The sequence below is a fragment of the Haliotis cracherodii genome, unplaced genomic scaffold (genome assembly GCF_022045235.1).
Source record: "Haliotis cracherodii isolate W230 unplaced genomic scaffold, xgHalCrac1.p SCAF_1, whole genome shotgun sequence".
NCBI lineage: Eukaryota > Metazoa > Mollusca > Gastropoda > Lepetellida > Haliotidae > Haliotis > Haliotis cracherodii.
Genome location: NW_027266264.1, coordinates 30450029 through 30469199, shown reverse-complemented (window position 1 = coordinate 30469199; position 19171 = coordinate 30450029). Strand labels below are relative to the sequence as shown.

Genomic DNA, 19171 nt, shown 5'->3' with positions numbered 1-19171 from the left:
AACCCATGCTTGTCGTAAGAGGCGACTAACGGGATCGGGTGGTCAGGCTCGCTGACTTGGTTGATGCATATCATCATATCCCAACTGCGTAGATTGATATGCCGTCATACAGCCGGATCAATGACGAAAGTTATGTCTGATGCTATTCCCTATTTGAATAGTACAATATGTTCCGTGGTTTTTATCTCGATTTTGGCAGAGATTTCTTATGAAATATGGAAAGGGTTTTGTCGCTTTTATTATCTCACCCGGAGGGTGGAAAGTCGGTTCGGTCCCCTTGTCGTGTTATATCAACAGACGTTAAACGAGGGTATACAACAAGGACCGGGCAGCTCGGAGCCAGTAAAATGTGTCGGAGTAGGGTATGCATTTTAGACTGAGGCAAGGTAACTCAGTGGGTTAACACTTCACTCATGTATAAAGCCGACATATTTTCGGACGAGTGTAAGCAGCCACACACACGTATATATGCACGTCGCTAAATGAATTACATAATTTTCAACGTGACGTTAAACCCCCAATACCCCTCACTTCTTATGAAATATTTTTAATGTGTTGATAGTTACTTGGTCAATCGATAAAACAGTTCGCTAGTGTCCACATTAACAATCAAAATAGATACAATTTCTGAAAAGAATTTGTGTACTGAACTTTAGTAATCCATTTTATTAATCATATAGAAACCGTATTGTTGACGAATCTACGAACATGATTTCCGATTTTAACACGCAGACCAGGTCAAACCGACCCAGTTGTAATGAGTGAGTTTGGTTTAACGCCGCTTTTAACAGTATTCCAGTTATATCACGGCGTGTCAGCTTAATGTTGGAGGAAAGCCCGAAGTGATGCAGGTCGCAGACGTTTACCACTTCGGTGAAACCCACGAGCACGGGTATGGTGCTGATAACCCTAGAAACATAATCGGGGCGAACCGGGATTCGAACCCACAATCATAGGTTTCTGGCGTGCCCAAGGGACGTAACTCTGCACAGCGAATCGTGGCGCCTCAGACGACTGGGCCACCCGTGCCCCCCCCCGACCCAGTTGTAAGTAGGTCAATACAATTTTCGCAATAATAAACACAGTTTAAACGCGAGTGCAGGATAGAACTCTGACGACTAAAATTAATTAGCGGTCTTTAAATGTACGTTAACATGTCTTACGCGGCATAATTTATATCTAAACTTCTTTCAAACGTATTATGTGTTAAATTTTCACGACTTATTTATCATGTTATGCTATATCTATATATAACTATACGAGCCAACGTAATTGTCTTGTGCAGTTCGTCCTTATATTTATTACATATATACATGCAACCCAGGTGCCACTGATACCGTATTGATGCAATGAACGAGTGAGTGAGTTGGATATTACACCGCTGTTAGCAAAATTATATTCTATCAATATCACGCGGAGGGGCACCACAAATGGACTTAACACATTGCCCCCATGTGGGAAATCGAACCTGGGCCTTGGACAAGACATTTTCAAACTATTTCACCTCTGGGCTACCTATCCGTCTATTGATTAAATGGTTCCTAAAATGATATCAGATGGAAAAGACTGTCTGATCACCGCTCCCTTCTCATACGAGTGTGCCACACAGTGCATTAAATTCAGTTATTCAATCTGTCCCTCATTTTCTATTGCAGGATAAGTGAGTGAGTATGGTTTTACGCCGCTTATATTCCACCAATATCACGGCGGGGGACACCAGAAATGGAAAACATTCTACCCATGTCGGGAATCAAACCCGGGTCTTCGGTGTGACGAGCGAACGCTTTAACCACTAGACTACAGGTACATGTAGGAACGCCTTCAAGAAGCTAATTTTCAAACATATTGGGTTTAAATATATTTTCCAGGTACATGTATGTGTATTATTGAAGCAACTGTTAACAAAAATAATGTCACAGTACACTGAAAGTTCATATATGTATTCTTATTATGGTCGCCAGCTGACAATTTCATTAACTTCAACATACCATGTTAGTTGAAAGTACATATGAGTATATACTTAGGAACATGTTTTACATATTATTATAAGATCAGTGGAAGTACAGAGCTCTTCATACTGAAGATACAATACCCTTCGTGCATACAATAAGGTTCGGATATGTCTTCGTAGAAACATAATGGATTCGTTTTCGTCCGTGAGTGAATGGGTGACGTTGAACAGCTACCCCAACATGTGAAAACAGAAAACATGTACACATAATTAAAAGAAAAAAGAATAAATTTATTTCTTCATATATGTTTCATAAAATCAAGTAGAGCTTGCAAAACTAACTGAGTATTGAGAATCGAAGTGTTTCCAGATCTATCATTTATTATATATTAATTTACTATAAATAGAAGTAAATGCCTGCGTAACAGCAGACGGTTCATTTACAGGTAGTTGTGTATGAGAACATCTTGTTGTACCTATACATTTTCGTAATATCAAGAAAGACATCCACTTAATGTTATTGCTGTCAGAAGTAATATGCAAAATGACTAATGGACAAACATAATTATCAAGCTCTGTAATGACATTGCCTCGCAATCTATCACTGGTTTACATACAGCTTGCCGTATATTCATGTACAGTGAATGTAGAATGTTGCTGATTGTAGTGGGGAAAAAACGCTTCCGCAATGATGGCCATAAACAACAATATTGTCTCTAACGGCCACAAGATTCTGAGAAGACTAACAAATAGGTATTGATAAGTTTTCGAAAAAATTCCCGGAAGGTATTAACTATATATTACTTTATAATTCTAGGTATTACTAGATATATTTATATAAAGTATAAATATTGATACTAAATAATACATCAAGGATCGCAATCATACACGTGCAGTTTCAATATCTTGGGATGAAATGTACTGCGAAATATTTTTAAAAAACCATTTGCACCATACCAATAATGAAGCAGTTGTTAAGTTTAAATCTACACATCTGTGAGGCACCCAAATGTTACATTCCAAGTACATATGCGACAATATTCAATACTAGTCATTCACCATGACTGTGGAATAAAGGTATTTTATGAAAACCAATCCAGATTTACATGAAAGCAAGTCAAGCCAGCTCTAGCCAGTTCTGTTTCAATAAAATCAGCATCAGGTAAATTAAAAGTTTTAATTTTAAGGAGAGAAATGCATTGTGTCAAACTATATGTCTCAAGTTTCATGGACTATATGTCTCATTCAAGAATTACAACATGGGGTGTGATAAATAATGCTTCGATTCGCTCTCATGATTGATGGTCACCTCCTACCCCAGCAAGTACAGACTTACGCTAGGCGCTTACTCTCTTTTTCTTTCTTTATAAGGCCCCTATATCTAACTGCAGCTTAACTGCAAACATTTTATTCCCGATAATGCTATACATTTTACAACACTTAGTTAATAATCCCACTAGGATAGGTTAGACTTCTCTTTTTCCCATGTTAAGGCCATTCTAATTATTAACCAAAATTCTCCTCTGTAAACATAAACTAACAAACTTATCTATTTCAATATTTTTCACATACTTAAATAAAGTTGATATTAAATAGGTCATAGATAGGATAGAATCATATACAGTAAAGTACGGTTATAACGAACTCAAAGGGACCACTAATTTTAGTTCGTTATAACCGTAGTTCGTTATAAGCATATATACAGCATAACTACTGCAAGTAGTCGGGACCTAAAAAGTAAGTTCGTTATATCCGTCAGTTCGTTATAAGCGTGTTCGTTATAACCGTAGTTTACTGTATGTCCAAAGGAAATAGTAAAATAGTTGCAGCGACACACCCTTTTCAATTTACCTTGGGACACCCTGAACAAAACGTATGACATGTACACGATTTTCCAGCATAAAAAACCAATAACCCGCAACAAATACCCAGAGGGATGTCACTGTCAGTTTGTGTACAAAGTATCGTATTGCAAACTAAATTTACAGGGTAAACTAATTTCCATTTGTACATTGGTGAACTGTTGTTATGTTAACGTTGCACACAGATCAGGTCTAAGTATGGTAAACAGTTCTATTTCGCGACGCCGGGGATTGTCCTTATTTCATGTCTGAACACATCCACAAACTCCGGTTCCTAAAAAACATATTACTCATGCTCCAGACTGACTAACTGATATAGAAGATTTAACGTGCGCTTTCCGACTGTAGCGTATTTCGCACACGGGCCTGGCCAGACCATTTAGTGTATTCCGAAAAGGGTGAAGTGGTGTGTGCAACCCAAGAGGGGGCTTTTAGGGGTTGCTTTTATTGAATTTTTGGAATTTTTAAATTTGGAATAGCATGCTCCAGATTTAGACAACGTCTAAGAAGTCCGTTCGTTAACATTGAGATGTGGTGTCATGGGTGAATATAGATTCATAAAGCTTACTGTATTGCTAGTGCCAAGGCAATAATGAATTAAATTTTACTTATATTTAAAAAAATATGTGATCAGTTGCGTTAATCGCCGACAGACCCTCCATATGCATGAGTAATTGGCGATGTTGTTGCAACTTTCCGATGCCTTGGACGGAGTATCTGAGGGACTGACCATTTGCTATTCTCTGTGTGTTAGCACCAGAGGAGTTTTTACCAGTCTGAAGCATGGTTATAGTTCAACCCCCCCCCCCCCCCCCCCCCTCCCCCCGAAAACACACACACCGAATATTAAATGGCCGCTTCCTTATGAACGCTATACTTAGTGTGATGAGGACCCTTCTCTTACAGAATTCAGGTTATACACAGAAAATATTATTATTCTATAATATTTGACCTGAATGACATGCTTTGAACAGCACATCTTGTAAGTTTAATGAGGGCGAAACCAATGTGACAGAAATCGTATGCATTAATTACTCGCTTTGTTAACCTACATGTTAGATAAGATAGTTGGATCGTTTATATAATTAATTTTCCTGGTGTCTGTGTTACCCCATGTCTAAGTTTCGTACATTTGAATACATCTGCATTAACTACATTGTACGTCTTAGTGATAATAGAATGTTCACATGTATTGATCGTATAGATAGCGTGTCACTTGCGATGCATGGGCGGTACGGAACGGCCTCAATGCCACATTCTAAATGCTTTTTGACGAACAGATTCGTGGGGTTAAAGACAATATCGAAATGTAAGAAACGTTTTAAATATTTTCGTAGAAGTAGTAGGTCGGTGGAATGGAATTAATTCCTTCACATTATATTTTACAAGAACGCACATGTATGAATATATTTTGACATAATGAGGGGGCACGGGTGTCCCAATCGTCTAAGGCACCGCGATTCGCTGTGGAGAGTTGCGTCTTTGAGGCATGCCAGAAGCCTATGATTGTGGGTTCGAATCCCGGTTCATCCCGATTATGTTTCTAGGTTTGTCAGCCCCATACCCGTGCTCCTTTGTTTCACCGAAGAAGTAAGCGTCCGAGACCTGCATCACTCCGGGCTTTATTCTCACATTAAGCTGACACGCCGTGATATAACTGGAATACTGTTAAAAGTGGTGTTAATCCAAACTCACTTTAGGGAGAAGGCCGGAATAAGTGTTGCACTTGTGCCCAATCCCTTTGTCGTTTTGGACAATAAAAGTAATAATAATAACTCACTCACTCACTCACTCACATATTGAATATTCAATAATATTATAAAATTATTCATGTCTATGCCCAGCCTACGTCAGTCAGTAAAAACTGATAAACCAGTGTCCTGATCCTGGGTGGTTATGGACAAACAAACGATAGGCCGTGAGGAAATGGGAAAACGTTTTTGTTTGTGGCACAGGTATGCTTACATGGAAAAAGGATCTTATCAGTTGTTCTCATGATGTTCATAGCAGGGTCACACATAGCCCAGGCCGGGCCCGATGAACTGTTGAGATACTCCTCTTTCATCAAGTCTTGTGGATAGTGTCTGATCAGTCTGAATGTTTTTGGATAGATCTAAATATGAAACAGATGTTCTTATTTTTAACCCAGTGTGACATGGTGAGAGAATTGGCTATTTGACCATTATTGAACGGTAAACTTCTTAGCCAAATTCCCCTTTTTCAATAGTGCCAATCTTAGGAAAACATCCGACTCGTGTGCACAATGAAACGGATCAGCAAGAAAGGGAGCACTATTGTGCCTACGGTGCCTAAATGTCATATAGCTTAATTTCACAAAGATGTTATCAATGAAGAGGTATAGCATTTCACATAGTATTTTCTCAGTCAACGTCCGATGGAATTTGCTTTCGTTTTTGATAAATGTCCTGAACCTCCGAAGAGTGACATGTAATTATATCCATGTTCACCACGTTTAGTAACAAATGCCCTATGGATCAAGGAATGATGTGTTTCCTTACGTTTGTCATGTAAAATATCAGACAGAATTGAACTTGGTTCTTTTCTGAGATTGCAAAAGGTCAAGCTAATCCTTTCAGGTTTTGAGAATTCACTTTGTATTAACTCCACTTGTCTCACATACTTTCTGTGAACGTAAAGTTCTTTGATTGTATTAAGGATTATGGTTAATCCTTGAGACGGGTATTTGGTGGTTCAAAAGAGGAATGGACATGGCTACAGGTTTCAGAGTCAAGACAAAAGTTGATAGTACTGCTGATGCACGGTTCGGACAGATAACGACCCCTGTTAACATACTGGCCTTTTATCTAACATTGTTTAATATTGCACCAGGTTCTTTAAACAACAAAAAGACCCGTGAAGATTCCTGGGTAGAATAGGTATTCAGCAACCCATGCTTGCCGTAAAAGGCCACAGGCTCGCTGACTTGGTTTGATGCATGTCATCGATCCAAATTGCGTGGATCGATGCTCATGATATCAATCACTGGATTGTCTGGTCCCGACTCGATTATTTACAGACCGCCGTCATATAGCTGGAATATTGCAGAGTGTGGCGTTAAACAACAGACAAACAAACTTGAACAAACAATTAATGTAGTGATGCTTACATACAATGATTATCTTATTAGGTTTAAGGTAGTAATGCATCGAAGAAAAGGCAAACATGTAGAATGCATTATTGTCTGATATGAGAAAGCGTCATGTCGTGTGTAAACAGAAACAAATGCTCGTTTATATTGTATTATATACTGGGGTGATGGTGATAATAAAATTTTATAAGTTTTTTTTATAATAAATGGTATTAGGAAGACTAAAACTACATAAATCTATATTTTTCTAATCATTAGAAACCGTTTGTCCACTGTGTGACGTAACTGTTTGTCAGTTCATGTAAATCGTTATTATATTTTACATGCGCTTTAGAAAGTATTTCAAATTTTTCTATGAACCCAAACCGGGCTGTATATTCCAATTTAATAACCGTTTTAAAAGAATCAGCATGAATCAATCATTATTAAGGAGGTATTTCCCTTGTGTATATTAATGATGTATGTACGTCTTTGTGTATATGAACCTCCTTCGTCCTTCCAGCGGGCATTCCGGATTAACAAAACCCAAACAAACGGGCTTTCGCTGCTGTCATGAGGATGTCACTTAAACTTGTCACAACCTAAGCAGATGATGGGATACTATAGTGTTTAAAGCGTCAGCTTGTCTCGCTGAATGCCGGTATTGATTCTGTCACATTGGTACAATGTGTGAACGCCATTTCAACTATCTCTTGTACAATGGAATCTGGTTTTATAAGATATTTCCTACGATTATGGAAGTGTTTGACGCTTTTATTTACATCGGGTTTGCCAAAGACATTTCACGTGAACAATGAATACGTGTTATATAGGAAATAAACGACTGAGATATCATGAGATATCAACTTTATATACAGGCTCCCTGAGGATATTAATAAGATGTACAAGCTTTAAATATATTTACCCGTCTTAAAATAATGATGACTCCATGAGTACAATCCGATCTCGGCAAAGTCCATTTTATGAACAGGTGGGTTAAGTTTGATATTTCCCAGATATTCTCACAGTTTTCACATTTTTCCCCAATACCAATTGTCATATATCTCCCACATTTGGGTACGATCGGTCGGCCATTGCGTTTATCAACGTTGCCCATCTACACCTATGGGGAAAAACTCACTACACACTTTCCCCTCAACATTAATGTCGTCCAATTTATGACAGTTGACAGCGCATGTTCGATTCCCCAGAAATGACATCATGGTAGTGTTTTATCGTGCTTTCACCGCGCTTCTTTCTTCATTTTTCTGTGCGATTTATGCTTGTATACGTGCATAATAATTTATTTTTTAAAATTTTCTAACAAAGTCATATTTTCTGTCCACGTGCTGGCTTGCACAAAGTAGATGTGTTGGATGTCAGACTGAACGGTCTTTCACGTACCTTAGTGGAGATTCAGGGTTAGAATATGTCCTTACCAAATTATGCTTGTGGATCGGGTGGTCAGGATGGTCAGACTGTCTTGGCTGATACTCGACCGTGTATTTCGTTGCTCATAATATTAATCATTGGTTTGTCTGGCCCAGGCTCAGTTACCTTCAGGCAATTGTCACATACATCTAGCTGAGCATGGCTTTATCCAACAAACAAACCATCACATACAGTGGCCTTTGCGACATATTATAGTAGCCTAATAGTATCGGCCAAAGTATATTTTTATGGATTCATATAATTTGTGTGTGTTTGTTTGTTTGTTTGTTTATTTTGTTTAGGATTTTGAATGTTATATAGTAGAGTTAAATCTTGATTAGATGTTGGCTGTGTCGTGTCGAAAACACATATCAAGCATATAAACTAGGTCATGTGAAATTGTTCATTTATATCTTTTTGTTAATTTTTTAAATAATCAGAACATGTATTTTGAAAGCATTTTGTTGTCCAAATTGTGTCAAGTAGATGTTGATACGTTGGTTCTGTTTTTGTGACGGGTGCGATCGGTGGGACAGGATACCACACTATCAGAGACCTCTGTATCTGGTCTGGACTGGGTTATTTACAGACCGCCGTCAATATAGCTGGAATATTGCTGAGTGTGGCGTTAAACTACAAACAACAACGTGACATGACGGAAATACTATGAACACACAATGCCATTTAGAAATTGGTCAAATGTAATAAACGGTATATTTGGGATAACGCTCTCTTCGTAGGGGCGGTCGCGTAGCCTAGTGATTAAAGCGTTCGATCGTCACGCCGAACACCCGGGTTCGATTCCCTTCATGGGTACTATGTGTGAAGCCCATTTCTGGTGTCCCCCGCCGTAATATTGCTGGAATATTGCTACAAGCGACGTAAAACCATACTCACTCACTCACTCTTCGTACAGTAGAGGTTCTCGTACCTTTTAGGGTCGGACACCTAATCGTCAGCACACAAAGTCAGCGATCTAACCCATTCAGCCACCGAGGCTTCCACTTACATAAAGGTCCGACAACTGGTAGTCTAGATCACGTACTTTGTGTACCCCTCTGACATGTGTAAATTGGCACGGCACCCGTGGCCGAAAGCTATGAACACAGAATGCTAAATTAGAAAGTGGTCACATGTAACAAATGTTATATTTGGGATAACACTTTCTTCGTACTGTAGCGGGATTCGAACCTACAATCTCAAAGTGAGCTACCTACTCGCCAGCACACTTCTTTACTCTGGCAGTGTGAGGTTCAAATCCCGGACGGGACTCGACCCATAACAGTAAGAGAATCTGAACTTTACGAAGAAAATGTTATAACAAATATAAAATTTGAAATACTTTAAACTACAGTTCATAGCCGCCTTTACAACCAAACTCAATCACTCGTCGCTTGAGGACCGCGTCCGTGGTCTAGTGGACTGAGCGTCCGCCCGGAGACACACGCACGTGGATGCATGGCGCTATATAAGTGCAATAACCTTGACGTTAAGCCCCACCCCACCTCACTACCTGCTGGATAACTGTCCAATCGCTTTCCCTTACCGAAAGGGCCTGTCACACCTAGCCGATTTGGGTCGCCGGAGCAATACCGGTGCACACATTTGGCGATTTTCGGAGATCGGTACTAGTACGGCAGCGCAACGGTATCACATCGCAAAGAAAGGTAATACATCGTCAGGACATCGTAAGAAGATTGGCCAAATATGTGGGCAACGGCAGGCGAGGGTAGAATACTTTCATCATGCTCAGAAATTTCCGCCTTTACGCTTGGTCACCGGAGCTATACCGGTGCGCAAATTTGTCAGTTTTCGGGGATCGGTACTAGTACGGCAGCGCAACGGTATCACATCGCAAAGAAAGGTAACACATCGTCAGGACATCGTCAGAACATCGGCGAAAAAGTTAGCAACGGCAGGCGAGGGTAGAATTCTTTTAACAAGCTCAAAAATTTCCGCCCGAAAGCTGCCGGAGCGAGCAACGGGACTATAACGGCATTACAACGGCATTACAACGGCAGTACAACGGCACTACTCTGGTATGGCTTCGTTAATGTCGGTAGGGCACCGGTAGCGCCCCGTAATGGATCGGCGGCTCCCCGGTAGCCTCATTGTGTATCGTACTGGCACCGATCTGATACCATAGTACTACCGAATACCACCGAAGCAGTACCGATGCGCCGCCGATGTGATACCGGAGCTCCAACGTCACACCAGTAGCGCAACGATATCACTCCGTTATAGCTCCGGTCAACGGTCGTACATCGGTATAACATCGGCGGCGCATCGGTAACACTAAGGTGACAGAAAAGTGGTATTCTGTAGCACATCGGCTCTTACATCGGTAGCACAACGGTATCACAACGGGAACGCCGGTACTACATCGGTATTGCTACAGTCAATTCTGATTTTTCAAGTGCTTTCTCGCCGGAGCTCCGCCGAATTTCTCGCCGTTGTTAATTTTCTTTCTCCGGTTTAGTCCCGGCGAGGTACATCAGTAGTGTGCGAGGCCCAGAACAGTTCATGCACTGCACTTGTTACAGTCCTAGCGACCTTTGCCTCCCATGACACACACACATAACGTGCATTGTCTCAAATGTCTATTAACCCATCAGTGCGTATATATCTCACATGACTTATATATAGTTGAACAATGCTGACAGAATCTACAGAGCTTTAAATGAAACACACCCACATATGTATAGCTACTTACAGTTACATAGATAAGTCATCGTTGAAGGAACTCGGTAAAACGGGCCGCGATAATCAACAGTGGATATACAGTGGTAAGTAAACACACTACCTGTTTCTTTGATGAAAATGACATTTTCTATGGAGACAATGTTTACATGCTGATAGAAGTATGTAGCTACTTAATGTATAGGGGCATGGGTGGCCCAGTCGTCTGAGGCACCGAAAGAGTTGTGTCCCTTGGCACACCAGAACCCTATGATCGGTGGTTTGTCAGCACCATACCCGTGGGTTTCACCAAAGTGGTAAACGTCATCACTTGCCTCCCACATTAAGCTGACATACGCCGTGATATAACTGGATTGCTGTTCAAAGCGGCGTTAAACCCAACTCACTCACTCACCCCGTATATCATGCACACAACCTTGCCTTATCTTATTGTTTGTCTTTCGTTTAGGATATGGCGAGCATTAATTTCATGCTGATAACAGTTGCTGTTTTGGGCAACATTTTTGAAGGTAACATTTAGTCTACCTCGCTCCATTTATTGATTTACCTATGAATATGAGACATATTGCAGATTATAATTCTATGTTTCAATTAAATGTGACCTGTATTGGAACTCATCCAAGTTAGAACATGTCTACAGTACACACACCGTCTGGCTTCTGATTCGCTTACAAATGTACCTAACTGTGTAGACCGCATCCATGGTCTAGAGGATCGCGGAAGGCCAGGGGTTCGATCCCCGGCCGCCTCACACTTTAGAAGAAAGACGCTAAAGGATGGTACTTCTTGTTACCCTGCTGGCGCTCGGCATGAGGGGTGGAAATAAGGACTGGTCGGTTCTTGCACGCACGCACGCAGGCAGGCACGCACGAACGAACGAACGAACGAACGTACGCATGCTGGTACATAAAGCATCATACCACTCCACTGGCTACGTTCCGAGGTATCAGGGATCTTTGTGGTGCTGTCCAATACCGACAATTCGGGGTTTGGGCACGACACATACTGTAATGTTCACACACGCACGCACTCACGCACGCACGCACGCACGCACGCACGCACGCATGCACGCACGCACGCGAACGCCTGCACGTCGCCACATAGATGAAATGAACTTGAACGGGACTTGAACTGCGTTTCACTTCACCTCACCTAATTGTTTCCGACAGCTTTGTCCTAACGCTTCTGTATAAGTTCTCTTTTTCTACCAGCAATACAACCATTGTTACCATCAAGAAAGGCTGTTCTGAAGTTGAAAGTATATTATGTTACTGCACTGTATTTTCTCCTTGAAAAAGATATCTATATAACTTAACCAATTTGGTATTAGTCATCAGTAAACATTGAAGTGCATGAGTACCGAAGATAGTTTGGTTGAAACGAACAAACGATTACCTTTTCGCACGCACCCGATAACTTTACTATCTGGTAGTGATTCATTAACACATGCTTCTAACATAGCGGGAATCGCACAATGGACGCTGCTTTTAACAGAGATTTCTAAAGATTATTGAAAGAGTTTTGTCACTTATATTTAAATAATTTATCATGATGTATACTATAAATGAAACGTTGTTTGCTATGAGTTCGTGGAGTAATAATACCATAAATTGTCTTCTAGGTAGGAGTCTAAATATTTACAGTGGGAAACAGTTTATTGTTGCATTGCTTCCTGCGTTCAATAACCAAAAGACCACCGGATACCTCCTCATCGGACATACACAAGAAGGGCTGTGCACTGTGACAGACAGTGATGGGACGGAGCATGATGTCAGGCTTCAAGGAGATAACCGCGTAACGCAGTTTAATATCCCTTTAGCAAGAGTACTGAACTTCGGAAGTTACATCGAGAAACGAGCAATATACCTAGACTGCAAAGTAGAAGTTATTTTGAGAGTTTTCTTTCGAAGACAAATGGAAGGAACTGCTGATGCTTATACCGCGCTCCCTCTTCAGTCTCTTTCCACCAAATACATCATACCATCAGTACCACAGAATGCCATACTGGGGGTTGTTGCTGCCACGGACAATATCACCATACATATTGACATGATGTCCAATTGCTCGTACTCTTTTAAGGGCAATACGTATAGCCGAGGAAGACGGCTGACTACAGTCCTGCAGAAGAGGCATGTCCTTCAGATTGCATCTTCATCATCGACTGAATATCACAACTGCGACATGGGAGGGACGACAGTCGTGGGTAGTAGTCCTGTAGCAGTGTTTTCTGGATCTCCTGCATTGGATTATCCTCTGAATCACGGAGATGCCGTTCAAAATCAGATTCCTGGGGTTAGTGGTTGGGGAACTAATTTCATTGTATCCCCTGTGCCAATAATGGATAAATATAAAATTCGGATTGTGGCAAAGAACAATGCCACCCACATCACTACCGAAACGCCCACTGCTAAAACATCAATTATTCTGAATGAAGCAGAGTTCAAGGATGAAGACTTCAATAATTCTGAGATAACTTATGTCAAGAGTTCTCAGCCTATTCTGGTACAACTGACGTCAGGAAACCATGTTGGGTTCCAAGCCTTCTCCGCCATAGTTCCATCTGTTGATGATTATGGCACTGTGTATCTCGTACCAGACATTGAAATCAGTCAGGTAAATTACACGCGTCATATCACCCTCATCACAAACCCCAACTGTACATCAGACATAGATGTCAACACAACATGGACAACGTCATCAACAGCTTCCCACACCGCCTCCATCTCCAGCTTCCGGGCACCGTCTGCAATGACAGTCATTAGAAGCAAATCGTCCGTGTGTCAATTTGCGGTGTTGGTAACTGGTCTTGGAAACATTGAAATGTATGGATATTTCGACCGGCCAATGATACATGGTAATTTGCATGTCATATCAAATTTCCTACATCTGAATACCAAGCACATTTACTGCTCATATTACAAAGCATCTGTTTAATATTATAACAAGGTGAACAAGTCTTTTGTTTTAATTATACTGAATAATAATTTGTGTTTTGGGTGGACCTTTCGTTTAAGGCGCCGCGATTTCCCTGTTCTGACACCTATGACCATGGTTCGAATCAAAATTTCGCCCTGATGAAGGTTTCTTAGCACTGTATCCGGGTCGTTGGTTTCAACAAAGTGTAAACGCCTGAGACATGCATCTCTTCGGGCTTTCCTCCCACATGACACAGACACGCCGTGATATCTAACACAAATACTGTTCAAATCGCCTTAAAACAAAATCACTCACTCTTGCGATTATAATATTTTCAGATTCCCTTACTTCCGTGGCCTTTCTAAATGCCACAAGGAACCGACTACCCGCAACAGATGGCGATGTCCTTACGCTGCTCTGTGCAACCAACCCCATGAGAGGACATCCGGAGATCATCTGGACGAAAGACAACCAAACTGTTACAGATGACGTTGCGGCTGAGTCAAAGGATGTTCGTGGAGAAACGGTGCTCACGAGCGTCTTCACATTGACTGTCTCCTGCAGCGACCATCTGTCAGAAATCTCATGCAAAGCTATTTACAAAGACGTCCAAATATCATCAACAGGACTAACGATGTTTGTCCATTGTGCAAAGGGTATGTAAAAAGCGTAAAAATATAATTAGCAACAGTGCCTTATGCCTTACGTGTTGTCGTTCTCACGGCTGTTAAATCTCTTGGACTGTCCTATTTTCACCCAAGTCATGATACTTGGTTTGTCAGCGCCATACGCAAGCATTTTGGCTTCATCGCTGTGATACGTGTTTAAGACCAGCATCACATTGTGTCTTCCTCCAACATTACGATTGCACGTGGTGATATAACAGACATACTGTTCAAAGCAACGTTACACCTAACCTACTTACGTAATCTTTTACATGTCAGTTTTATTGGCCCAAAGTATACGCATTCTACATGTGTCATCTCACAGAGTACTAATTGTTTAAGCTAGACTAAGTTTAATTCATTGGTTAATGGCGTTAGGACATCAGGCTACCGGCGTACTATGTCGGTCGAGTAGTACGAGTAAAGCATGACGCTACTATACTGTTTGACCCAGTATACGACCAAACTGTTTGACGAGGTATGCAATTCCGTTTGATCGAATATGCTGTAACAGTTCTGTTTGACTCAGTATTTAACCCAGACCCGTGACGATCTGGGGTAGAATAGGTCTTCAGCAACCCATACTTGCCATAAAAGACGACCATGTTTGTCGTAAGAGGCGTCTAACGGGATCGGGTTGTCAGGCTCGCTAACTTGGTTGGCATGTCATCGTATCCGAATTGCGTGGATCGATGCTCATGATGTCAATCACTAGATTGTCTGGTCCAGACTCGATTATTTACAGACCGCCATCATATAGCTGGAATATTGCTGATTGGGGCGTAAAAAACAAACAAACACGTACTGTTTGACCCTCTTTACTTCCCTATATATATATATATATATTTATGAGTATCACAACGAGGCATTATCTACGTTATTAAACGTGACTAGATAATAATTAAAAGAAAAACATTGTTTCAACGGTAAACTTGAACTATCCACAGTATCACTGTAACGGGCTCTGTTGTCTACATACAACAAACCAAAAAGTAGATTTCAAGATTTTGTAATAAGTAAAAAATTGTGCAACAAAACATTATTTGTTTCAGAAATCTCAGGTCCGTCTTTGAAATATATAAATAATCGCTTCCTTGTGTCCTTTTATACAACGCTAGTTTCGTCTTAAGATTAAGACAAAAGTGATAAATTCGGATTGTTTGGAAGAGACATGTTGTTTCACTGAGCGATCTTTAAATTATTACATATGGTTCTTAATTTAGTATTTAGTTACAACTATGTATCATGTACATTTGGATTCAGTATCTGTTGTATTATCATAAAACTATATTATTCCCTTATATCCTATAGGCGTTGTAGGTGATGGGTTTGAAGAAGGGCTTGGAGTCGGAATCGGAGTCGGCGTTGGATCTATTGCTGTAGTGTTGCTGTTGGCAGTTGCTGTTGCTGTATTCTTTTTCTGGAGGAGAGGATTCCGTGAGAAAGAGGGTATGCAAGGGACATTCTGACATCAAGCTCCTGACTTAAAATATACCTGCACCAGCGGTGATTGTGTATGACAAATTTACATCATATCATTGTTATTTTGTTAATTCGGGTATATAATTATCAGTTATAATTAGACATGGACATTAAAGCTTAAGAATTGGAGGTGTTTTCATAAAAAAAGAGTGAGTTAGATTCCACGCCGATCCATCCATATTTTGTCGATGGACTAAAAATAGGTTTCACAAATTGAGTGAGTGAGTGAGCGAGTGAAATGAGAGTTGTGTATGAAGCGGCATTGTGTAGCGAAAGTCGCTATGGTACGGGTGTTAATACGTTTACCACTTTGGTAAAATCCACGAACTCTGGCAATGTGCTGACAAACCTAAAAACATTTTCACGATCATAGATTTTTGGCAAGCCTAAGGGACGCAACTCTGCACAACGAATTTCAACGACCCCGTGCCCCTTTAGAAAGATTACCAATGAAAGAGTGACGCTGTTGATGTGTTTCTCATTTTGCTTTTCTTGGTTTGTAGATGACCAGTCGCTTCCCCCGGCACATAGCAACCGTGGATACGACAGCATGGACCCGAACATCAGCGTGGTGTTCAACCCTCACATATACGACAGACTTCCACTGTAGCGATTGGTCCAGCAGTCTCCATAGTGATCATAATGCAACGTGCAATTAGGTTACACCTTCGTTGAGCATACCAATGGAACTGTCACAGAATGGAATTGTCACATTATAGGGTGAGCGCCATGGACGTTTTTACTGGTCGTGTAAACCTCCATACCCTTCACCGTGTTGTCCTGTGAGGAGTTCGTGGCTTTCAGTTCAACTACCTGTTTGTTTGTAAAAAGAGAGGAATGGCACCTCAAAGTGTGATTTGTTTGTTTGTTTGTTAGTTTGTTGTTTAACGCCGCACTCAGCAATATTCCAGCTTGTAATACAGGCGGTCTGTAAATAATCAAGTCTGGACCAGACAATCCAGTGATTGACATCAAGAGCATCGATCCACGCAATTGGTATACGATGACATGCATCAACCAAGTCAGCGAGCCTGACCACCCGATCCCGTTAGTCGCCTCTTACCACATCCGGAATACAGTGAGTGACTGAGTGAATTTTGTGTATAGTTTCCGTCATTTGAAGTCACCGAGTACTAGTTTTTGTATCAGCAAAATGAAATGTTCACGAGCATGCTCTTTTTACCAAGGTTTCTAAGAATCTCATACGACTCTTGTTCAAAAGATGTTTGATCAAGGCCTCAGTAAAGCTTTCAAAAACTTTTATGGTAGACATGTGTAGGACATTTCCTAATTCGACGCATCAGTGACAATAATGATGTCCCATGCAATTCCCTTTTGTTCACGTTCATGTAATAGTTGACTTGCCTTTGTATGAGTTTGTGACGGGTGCCAACGGTGGGATAGGATACGCTCACCTTTTCGCGAACACCTGGTATCACCACTATTTGATAGTGAGTCATAAACACCTGCTCATGATATCGAAGGAATCGAAAAATCGGCTCTGATTTTAGCAGTGATTTCTTATGAATGTTTTGGTCGATTTCTTAAAAAAATAAACACAACAATCTAAAGACGATATCTTGAATTGCATAGGTATAAAATATCTGGTTCTCTTTAGTGTACAATATAATGTGCATATAACATTACCATGTGAGACAGCAATTATAGTTTACAACATTGTAACCTCACGAACGACACCCTATAACATATTATACTGTAACATATAACACGTCATACACCCTGTAGCGTACGTTCATATGTATATGTCAATATGTACGACCTTAGGCTTGTAAATACATGTACATAGTAGCTTATATTTATAATTTAATCGTACTGACTATTGAATATGTCCATTTGTACCTGGAATAAAAGAACTCTGTTTTCAAATAAGTTGATGGAATTGATTATTTATTACACTAGAGAGTTTTACACTGTCACGAAAAGCGCACACACTGATCTGTCTTTGTGGAACATATACCTTTAATGACTTCCATGTCAAACCATGTTATTCATGGTCTTCCGTTATCCATTGTGACCTTCATATACTCCCATGTCTCCATACATCCGACAACCTCCGTGGTCTGGTGGTAGAACGACCGCTCAGAGAGCAGAAGGTCCGGGGTACGATACCCGGCCGCGTCATACCAAAAAACGTTAAAAGAAACTTGTTGTTACTGTGTCTGACGCACGGCTCTAAGGGGCAAAAACAAAGACTGATCGGCTCCAGTGATTGACATCATGAGCATCGATCAACGTAATTGGGATATGATGACATGACCATTCGATCCCGTTAATCACCTCTTGCGACAAGCATAGTTCCCTTTTACGGCAAGCATGGGTTGCTGAGGACCTATTCTACCCCGGATCTTTACGAGTCAACAATAAAGTAATAACGTGGCTGTTCAGAAAGTTCGCTTTGCGTCAAGTTAACTTAACTGACAATTACAAATGAGAGAAGAAAGGGTGATATCATTTAAAAATTATTCTGGTAATTAGTAGCAGGCTTATAAGTAGTGTGGACATCCGCCCAGCGGATACATCTGGTCTGAGTCTATGCACGGGGAAGCAGGCCGCACTGTGCGTATCATATACAAGATGTCATTAGGTACAGTACACTGCCATATGTTGTGTGTACTGCATACTCTATAACGAAGGTGGCTCCAACTGACGCCTCAATGTCTCTTCCAATCCAAGTTTACTTCCATGGTTTTGTTTAATGTATTCAGTTTACTGAGGAGGCCTTGGTGTTACCACCATCAAGGCCCATCCTACTATAATGACTGTCTACTCCAACTTCCTGGCAGGCCGAGTGTCCTAATTGTGTCTGTGTGGTGAGTCATCTTAACTGCCGGCAAAGGAAAGTTTTCATCCAGTGTCAGTGAGTGAGTTGAAACCCACGAGCACGGCAATGGTGCTGACAAACCTAGAAACATAATCGGGGCGAACCGAGATTCGAACCCACAATCATAGGTTTCTGGCATGCCCAAAGGACGCAACTCTGCACAGCGAATCGCGGCGCTTTAGACGACTGGGCCACCCAAGGCCCCACATGACCCCCCCCCCCCTAACTTTTCAT

General features: G+C 41.0%; 1 protein-coding gene across 2 annotated transcripts; it reads left to right on the top strand.

The window, feature by feature from the left end:
* Positions 1 to 11031: 11031 nt before the first annotated feature.
* On the top strand, positions 11032 to 17886 carry LOC139463272 (IgGFc-binding protein-like). 2 transcript variants are annotated; one of them, XM_071244571.1, is made up of 6 exons: positions 11032 to 11118; positions 11481 to 11541; positions 12654 to 13886; positions 14287 to 14604; positions 15925 to 16062; positions 16599 to 17886. In XM_071244571.1, exons 2-6 carry the CDS (start codon positions 11484 to 11486, stop codon positions 16703 to 16705), a joined length of 1854 nt encoding a protein of 617 aa, XP_071100672.1. In that variant the 5' UTR covers positions 11032 to 11118; positions 11481 to 11483; the 3' UTR covers positions 16706 to 17886. The 2 variants fall into 2 exon arrangements, with proteins under 2 accessions (XP_071100672.1, XP_071100673.1); XM_071244572.1 differs by having other exon boundaries at positions 15925 to 16127; positions 16599 to 16681.
* The last annotated feature ends 1285 nt before the right edge of the window (positions 17887 to 19171 follow it).